This window comes from Malurus melanocephalus, unplaced genomic scaffold (assembly GCF_030028575.1).
Source record: "Malurus melanocephalus ecotype Western Australia unplaced genomic scaffold, MMel_1.1 scaffold_292, whole genome shotgun sequence".
Taxonomy (NCBI): Eukaryota; Metazoa; Chordata; class Aves; order Passeriformes; family Maluridae; genus Malurus; species Malurus melanocephalus.
In genome coordinates, this window is record NW_026623524.1 from 22,552 (window position 1) to 31,782 (window position 9,231).

The 9,231-nt window shown below is 41.7% G+C and overlaps 1 protein-coding gene across 1 annotated transcript; it reads right to left on the reverse strand.

Moving 5' to 3' along the window:
- Nucleotides 1-448: 448 nt before the first annotated feature.
- NHLRC3 (NHL repeat containing 3) lies at nucleotides 449-8,760 on the reverse strand. Its single transcript, XM_057376818.1, has 7 exons — nucleotides 8,623-8,760; nucleotides 7,438-7,587; nucleotides 6,386-6,533; nucleotides 5,692-5,892; nucleotides 4,476-4,567; nucleotides 2,832-2,944; nucleotides 449-2,353 (listed from the first exon to the last, which is right to left on the reverse strand). The coding sequence occupies exons 1-7, from the start codon at nucleotides 8,716-8,718 to the stop codon at nucleotides 2,125-2,127; spliced, it is 1,029 nt and encodes a 342-aa protein (XP_057232801.1). The 5' UTR covers nucleotides 8,719-8,760; the 3' UTR covers nucleotides 449-2,124.
- Between the last annotated feature and the right edge of the window lie 471 nt (nucleotides 8,761-9,231).

Sequence of the window (9,231 nt, forward strand, 5' to 3'; positions counted from 1 at the left end):
AACTGGATGAATGCTTCCCATTCCTTGRGGCTGCAAAAACTCATGAAAAAGAGAGTTGAGAGCAGATCCATGCAAYAGACAGAAACTTGTACAAATTATTTGTCAACATCCAAAAGTGCAGTATATTGCTTTACTGAACACAGAAACATGTTCCCAGAGAGCTTTGAGTTCTTTCAAAAGGATGTGACCAAGGATAAATAAATAAGGAGAGGATATGGTGAAAAAATGATGGATATGCCTGGACCCCCTACACTACCAAGATAAGCTCAAATATCACATTACAGTAAAATTTTATTAAATAAATCCACCTTGTGTTGACAAGAAATAACTAAATTGCACACAGAGCAGAGATCCCTGAGCTAGTMAAAAACTAGTTGGAAATGCCACACAACACACTGTGCGGACAAATCCACATAGATCTAGAGGAACTACTGCTACTTTTTTAGCAAGTAAATATTGCTTAYTATCTCCCATTCAAGACCACAAGAGTGATGGACCATATTTGCTAGTGCATAACCTTGAAGTTCTGCTTCTAAGGCTTGAATGAGGGCAGCCCTAGGTGGGATCTGGTTTTATTACTGTGGATGTAGCCAACAATAAACTACTCACATTTAGTGCATTAATCTCAAATAGTACTGAAATCAATCAGGCTCCACAGCTGAGTTACTTTCTAGAGAAAGTATGAATCTGACTTTTCCGAACAATTTTCCATCTGCTGACTCACAAATTTGTGATCACAGGCTGAAACCTACCAAATTAAGTTGCATTTGCTTTTGATAGTGTTCACTGAAATGGGTATTTCCCATCAGTACAATTCTATTTCCTATATTCCCTTTCCAAAAAAGTAGAAAACAGTTTGCCTCTCTTAGCTGGTAATTAGCATTAAAATAATCCACACGGCAGAGTAAGTGTGTGGAAACAGCAAAAATCCTCTCAGATGTTTTGACGAGCTAGTAAACATGGAATGTAGATCCACAGTTTTACCATGGTAACCAGTTATCCACTGTCTCATTTCTGCCATGCCATCTCTCCCATTACATGTTCCTGTAACCAGTTCCCTCTGTGCTATAAAGAGAACTTAAAATCTTGTAGCAACATGTAAAGAAAGCAGAACCACTTTGGTCTGGGAATGGAGAGGCAGGATTTTTTAGGACAGAGCTTAGAGACATSTGCTACAATATAGTGTAAGAATATAAAGTGTAAGAAACTTGACTGTAAACATTAATGGAGTTGATGAAGTCTGAGCTCTGGAAATAAATTAAAACAGATGCTTTGCTGTTAACTGACCGAGCTTCAATGAAATCTGTCTCCCAGTCCCTACTGCTGATTAAGACTTCCCTAGCAAATTGCAATTTTTTTTGAGGAACTTACATGACTTGAATTTCAATATGTTCCATTATGAAATCTTATGGAACAGAAAACTCACGCTGATATAAATCAAATAAGGTTAAGAATTGGTACTTGGCTGCTGTGGACATAGTTTTAATTTAGTCTGAAGTGTCTAATATCAATTTAGCTCAAGCTTATTACAGACTTTCTCACCTTAGCTAGAGCTGAAAACAGATTTCCATACTTATGTCATTAACCACCTAAGGCAGAGGCCACTATCAGTACTGACATTGATATCCAGCAGCAACTAATTTAACATTGTGACACATCCTTACATTCTGTGTTGAACACTATCAACACAACCATCCAAAAAGCAAAGTGAAGAAACATTGAAATGAAGTGCTCTTCTCCCAGGAAKTAATTTAGAGAACTTCTTTCAGACAGTTCTGACCATTTAACACCACACTGAGGCTAAGGAGAGGAGCCCCAAGTTGACCTCATACAGTTAAAATCAACAGTTGTGTTTGTAAAGTTTTATATAATAAAATTAAAATGCTTATCATTTTACAATTTTAACAAAAGTAAAAATCACCATAGCATTACTGAAATAATTAACAGCTCAAGACCAAGTATTTCTCCAGAACAGCTAGGACAGAGTCTTAGCTCTAGAGTTCTGGGATCACTTGTGCGGTTCTGTGCTTGTCTAAGGAAACACAAGCTACAAAGAACTCAAAGAAATGTGGTCACAGGTCTTATATGTCACACAACTTGTGCCAGAGCAGTTGTGCGAAATCATCAGTTTAAGGGTACATATTTTTGTACTTGCTGGGCTCCAATCTCTGCAACATAGACTGCTCCACTCTTCATGTCTACGTCCACAAGGTGTGGTTTGGTTTCATCAGCCAGCTGGACACTGTGGGTCACAACACAGTTCCCAATGGTGCCGACTGGAGGTGCTGCTAAGATTGTCAGCCGGTTGATATTCATCTGAGCTACAATCAGGTATTTGTAATCGGCAGTAAACCTGTGAAAGCCAAACATATTTTTGAAATATGAACTCCATATGACATCGCATTTTAACACAAACAAAATCTCTAATAGTCATAGTTTTGATGGCTATGACAGAGAAAATGCAATGTAACACTGGGAATTAACTTGTAAGCTTTGCTTTTCATACAGCTGTACTTGAGACACATTWTGCTACAGAGAACTCATTCAAGAAAATCTTTCTTCCTGTAAAAGGTGCAACGGTAAGGTTAGTAACATAATAACATTGAAGTGAAGCTCCCAATCCTGCACTCAAATCCACAGGGCTTGTCATAAAGCCAGGATTTCCTTGTCAAGATGCAACTGTGCAGATCTTTGCATATCTCAATACACCCAGCACCTTATTAAAGTAGTKAATTCCTTGTCATAAGGCATTAAATATCAACATTTTACTTCACCAGTAAGAGTACACCTTATTTATGTAATTGCATGCTTCTAGAACTGTTCAACAATACCTGACAGAATAGGGTCCATCTTCTGAAAAACAGCCACTCCAAGACCCAAGCCATTCTCCTGTAACTTTATCAAAAACCTGAATTCTCTTGTTGCCTCTGTCTGCAACCCATACCTATTAGAAAGAAAAATCATGGCTATCAATCAATGGAACAAATTAAATGCATTTATTTCTTACAAGAGCAAAGTTCYCTGTAGTAAAAATGGAAGAAAGCACCCTGGAAGAATACTCACCTCCTCATTCAAAACTAAATCAGTAGMTCTACTTGCAGATATAAACTAAAAATGACCTGCAGTTAGCATACACAAATTATTTTTATACTACTTTAATGGGCAAATCAGTGCCTTCTCTTAATTTTTGTGGCTGTGATATTAACAYATTTGATAGGATTTTTTCCCCACAATGAAGGTGTATTCCCACCTATTAAATTCTGAAGATCTGTCTAAAGGTCTGTCACCTGCAGTTTCTTTCCAATGGTAGTCTCATTTCCTGATCGTGATCTGCCCACACTCCTGATATGCCTAATGCTACTACAAATATTGATCAATTTAAACACTTAGAGCATGTTTATCTTGTTTTGTCTAACCAGTTTTCTCTCTGTCCCACCCTGTGCTAACTGTGTTCACAGACACTGCAAGCTAGCAATACCACTAGAAAGCTCCACTGAAAACATTTTTTGTACAACCATCATTGAAGTTTTAGCTRTTGAAAACTTATCAGTCTGGTAAGTAAAATTCATTACTTTTCTGGGGTGTCACCAAAAAGGGAGCAATAAACATGACCTKAGATTTTTCATCACTAAATTTAAATGAAACACTACCACAGTAATCTCTTACATTTCTTATGAATTAACCATTATTTTTCAACTTAAATTGATGATCAACATTATGCTGGCAATAGTYATAGCTGATCCCAGTTGCTGTCTTTGAATAAATAAACTCATGGTTACCCTGCAGCATAAAGTGACCGTGCTCCTCCTGGTTTTTCTGTCACTCAGCCAGTTTTAGCAGAGAATTGATTTTTATATACACTTCTGATTCAGACAGCATCAGCAGAATKAGCTTCAACCAGTGCTATTTTAGTGAAGCAATCTTATTTTCCCTGAAACAGATTAAGAATTGACTGCATAGCTCCTCTCTAGSAGTGGCAGACCAAAAGCCAGACTACAATTAATACCTGGCAGAAGCAGACTCTTGGAATGCCTTGAGCTGCATGTAAAAGAGAGTAATGTCCACAACGTAGCTAGAGCCTTACTATCACCTAAAGCTTATGTGGAATTTCCAAATATRGAATTAAAGCCCCCTGAAGAAGCAAAAGGGCTTTTATTTATTACAGAACACAATTCTCCTATACTCGCACAATGGCAACCTGTTACAAACTGCAGAAGGAGCAGACTGTTGATGCAGGACACTGGACATTGACAGTATAAGCAGCCAGGATCCCTGTGTTAACCTTGGAGCCAGCTGCTTCCATAGAACCAGCAGTATGAAACTTCAGCTCAAGACTATCACACTGCAAGATGTCACCCCATAAAGCAACACAGATCACAACAGTTTAAATAAAAAAGAAATACATTTTGTTTTGTTCAAATACATATAAACAAGTCTGTTGAAAGGTAGGAAAAAAAATTTCCTTTATTCTTTACCCGTCCAAAAGCATCCACTGTCACACTGTGAGGAATCCTGAACTGGCCAATGCCACTCCCGTTTGTTCCAGTCAGCCATATCTCTTTGTGGTCTAAACAGTAAGCACCAGGAAAAATAAAGTAAAAAATCACGGTGGGAAAACAATAAATAAATTAGCTTTTAAGTAATTCTCTTGCAAAGTTACTTTGGGTAATTTATAAAAGGTGAAATTTATAAACTTTTCAAACACAGTATTCCTGATACATGAATGTCAGAAATAACATGACTACTACAGTGACTACTGGATTGTTATTAGTGGTTTCAGGATTGTGATTACAGAAACGCAACCACTAGTACATAAGACCCATAGTCCAAAGTTCTGTTAAGCACTGAATTTTAAAATAAAAAGGAAAAAAAAAAGTTGACTGATTACGCTATTCATTTGTTTTCTAAATTGACTTYTGACACTTGTTACCTGGAAGTTTGGAGTATTAACAATTTACCATTTTGCAAACTAGGTATTAAGAAACTATCTGCTTTATGATAGCACCATGGAGAAACAGTAGCTCCTCCACGTACACCAACTGTGGGCATGTGCAGTCTTCTCAGTGACTGCCCTAACTGAAGAGTACAAGGCAGCTAATCAGAATCACAGAACAACTGAAGCATAGAAGTCCTCCAAACACCATCTGTCCAACCTGCTCCTCAAAGCAGGACTAGCCTCGATAACCAATCCAGCTCTGAAGTTAGATCAGGTTGCCTATAATTTAGCAGCTTTTGAGCATATACAGGAATTGAGAGTGCCATACCATCTTTGGGCCACCCTGTGATTCACTGTCTGACAACCCTTACTTTGAATGTTTCCTAACAAAAATCAAACTGGAATTCGCTCCTCTTGCATCTTGTGCTCAGTGTTCCTCATTCTTCCCTGCACATATCTAAGACACACACAACCCTGTTTTCTCTATAGCCTTCCTTTACTGATTTGAAGACAGCAATTAGAATTCCCCTTAGCCTTCTTCCTTGAAAATTGAACCAAGTTACTCTCTCAGCATCTTCTCATTAATTAGGACATTTCTCCTGAAGCAACAAGCAATAAATCAGGATCTGATTCCATAAGGTCTTCAAATCAAATGATAGTTCTGTCTAGTACTTTCTTAAAAGTATTCCCAAGCTATGTTATTTAAAATCCAGCTTTCAGTGGTCAACAACTGCAACAGTTCCATTTTTCCATACCATCAGATAGTTTGAGCAATCTGTTGTTCATTCCTCCATCTCCATCAACAACATAGATCTCTCCAGTTTCCTCCACAAAGATCTCTGCTGGTTGGTCAAATTGCAGGGGAATCAAACTTGAACCAGCATTACCTGGTGTGCCCAAAACCTGCATAAGTTTACCCAAAGGGCTATACTGTTTCACTGTGTGTCCATGTTTCCCTGAATTAAGGGGAAAAAAAGTGCAAAGATATCTTAACAAAATAAAAGGTAAGYAGTAAAATCAACTGCAGAGATTAAAAAAGAATATCTGACACTCAGAAGTGATATTAATGCATCTAACAGACAAAATTCTACATTGTGATTATGACAGTGGGTTAGTAAATCCAAAGCCTGTAACAATATTCATCCATTGTATCAGGATCACTAAACCTAGGTCTAGCCAGGGGTTTTTCCCTGATACTTCTGGATGGCAGGAAGGAGTGCTGACTGAGCTCAGCAGCTGTAAGCAGACACAGCACAACTTGTGAAACTTCAGACTCTTTTGTGCAGCACCCAAGAAGTTTGTATTTGCTTTTCATGGCAAGAAAAGCACAAATCTGTCTCAGAATTGTTTGAGAGACTTAAATAAGTGAGTTGTTCAAAGCAAAATCTGCAGTATTAACATTTTCTTCCCCAACAAATCTTTCTCATACCACCACCATACTATGCCTACCTGTTCCAACATCTGTGATCCATACTGAACTACTTGTTGCAGTGTTCCATACAAACATACCGTGAGGCATTTCAACTGTATCATTCCAGGAGTGAATAAAATAGCCTTCTTTTGAGAATACAAGTACCTTTGGCACATTGTCTCCCCGCTGAAAAAGAAAAAAAAGTCTTAAAGAAAACATATTAAGTAATCGTATTTTTTAAAATTCCTCTTTGAGAAGTTTTTGCAATGTTTCATGAATGGTAAGAATCTCCTGACATAATTGTGTGCTAGAACTCTTTTTCTAGCTAGAAAAAGAGGTAAGGGTCTAAATTTAGTATGAAAAAGCTTCCAGTCAGTCTAAACTTTCACCTTACTTCACAAAGAATCTGGCTTTCAAGGCAGCCAAGTGCCTGCAGCTATCTTGGTCTTCATTTTGAGCTGTGATTTTATGTTCCTGCTGAAAAGCATGGCTAATGTAAAGGCATGAAAAACGTCAGCTGTGCTTATTAGTATGGCACTCAAGTACTCATACTGTGCTTTACAAGAAAGTCCCACCACCTTCCATGGAGAGAATGTCTTATCCATGGCCTAGAGATACGGATACATGGAGCTGCRCAGAGGAAATAATTTAACACCAATTACTTTAACGGGTTGAAAAAGCTGTCTGATTTTAAAGGCCTCAAAGAATGGAAGATTCAGTTGCCCCAAAATCACRTTTTATCTTACAGCTAAGAGAAGAAGCTGCTGTAACTCACTTAAGTTGGATCATGTGTTCATACCACAGAAACTTAATGCTTTAAAAAAAAAACCCACAAACAAATGTTGTGCCAGAATTGCTTTTAAAAATAGATATAGCTGAGACATCTCTGAGTTTGACACAATAATTATTCACACATATATAAAAATACATGTAAATATACAAATATATAAATATAAATATAAAAATATATGTAAATATATATAAATATACAAAAATAAATGTACATATACATATCCTAATCTTAACCAGATGCTTTAAAGTAAAAAATACATAAGAACAACACAGAGAGAAATATCGTATTCCCACTCACTTGTCCTACATAGACCAAACCATGGAGAGAGTCAACAGCAACACAAAATGTTTGGCCAGTGAAGTGTTCTGGAGTTTTAGGCCAGCCTATGTCCAGCTTGTACATCTGTTTCTCTCCCCTCAAAGGAGAGGAATGATCTGCTTTTAAAACCTGGAAGCACAAAATAAATATATAGTAGTCAAATTCCATGAGGGTAAGATCAAAAGAAACAGCAGTTGAAAGTAACTGTGTGCTGAAGCATCATAAGTTAATTTATTAAATTAAAATTAACAAGACAGATAAACAGAAGCAGGCTCGCAGCTAGGGGTTTGGACTGCAAGTGGGAAAACTACAGCAATCTGAAAACTAGCTAATCAAGTACTGCGGACTGGGGAGCTCTGAAATAGAAGGCAAAACCCACACGCTGAAATTTCTTACACCAGAGTTGTTGTTATTGTCTGTCAATCAYTCTCCAAAATGATGAAAATAGTAGAGAAGGTTCAAAGTGCACCAGAGTCAGTAGCCACTTCAAGATGTGAAAATAAGAAAAAGAAAATAACTACAGGTCAAGAACGAAAACTACACCTTGGAAATGAAGAAGTGTAAAATGCCAGGAACAGTCAGACTCGGATAAATGTATATATTTTAAACGATAATGGAAAAAAGCAAACTTCCACCTTCTTGTTCWATTTTTCCAGCTCAAGAGGGGAAGCTAAGCACTGCTGCAAGATAAGCACCGAAATGGAGAGTTTAGTCTAGGGCTGAGAAGCAACGCGGGTGACCCCTAAGGCCCACGGCCATCTGCTCTTTGCCCTGTCGGGAGCAGGGATACATCGACGACACCAAGCTTTGGACAGGCTGGGCTACCACGAAGGAAAACTGACAGCAGTCGAGCAAGGAGATACTTGACAGTATCAAGTGGGATGTTATTCACCCAGATTCCCTTCTCGGTTGGGCGCAGCACATCGCCGGGAGGCCCCTGGACGTGGCGCCCCGCGCAGGCATTATCTCGGCGGGGCTGCGAAGCCGCTCGGCGCCGCGGCCTCCGCCTRGAAGCCCGTCAGCCACAAGCGGCCCGGGAGGCACCGAGAGCCAACGGGTCCCGGGACGCTGCCCGCACTCCCCGCCCCGCTGGCCCCAGCCCGGCCCGGCCCTCCCCGCTGTCCGTCCTAACCGGAGGCCCTGGCGCGAAGCCCYGGCGCGCACCTGGGAGCCGCAGAGCAGGGCCAGCAGGGCCAGCAGCGTCCCGGCCATGGCACCCCCGGCCCCGCGGCCGCTCCCGCCTCCCGGGGCGGTTGCCATGGCAGCCACGTGGCCACCACCCTTCCCACGTCGCCCCGGTGGCCGCAGCTCCCCGCGCCGTGCCGGGTCCGGGAGCAGCGGCGGCGGTGCGGGGGCGGTGCGGGGGCAGCGCGGGACGGGCGCGATGGTGCCCCAGGGGAGCGCTCAGCGCTTCGGCGCGGTGCCAGGAGCCGGGCGAGGGGCGAGTCCGCCCCGAGTTCGCACCGCTCCTGCGCAGGCATCGCTCTCGTCACCCAGCGTGGAACAGGGCCTTCGCTCGGCGCTGTGATGCCATAGGGGCGCGACGGCGGGGAGGCGAGACCGGCGGAGGGGGTGTGCTGTCGGGGGTTCGTGCGGCTCCCGGGCCGCCTTTCTCACCTGCCCCGCCTGCCCCCGGGGCCGCCCGAGTCCGCCCCGCCTCTGCCCGCCGGGATCGCAGGCGGCGGCGCCGCGAACGATGCGCTGCGAGGGCGCCCCGGGCCGGTCGGGCCTCGGTGCCGCGTGCTGAGCAGGGCGGCCGCCACTGCCGCTCTT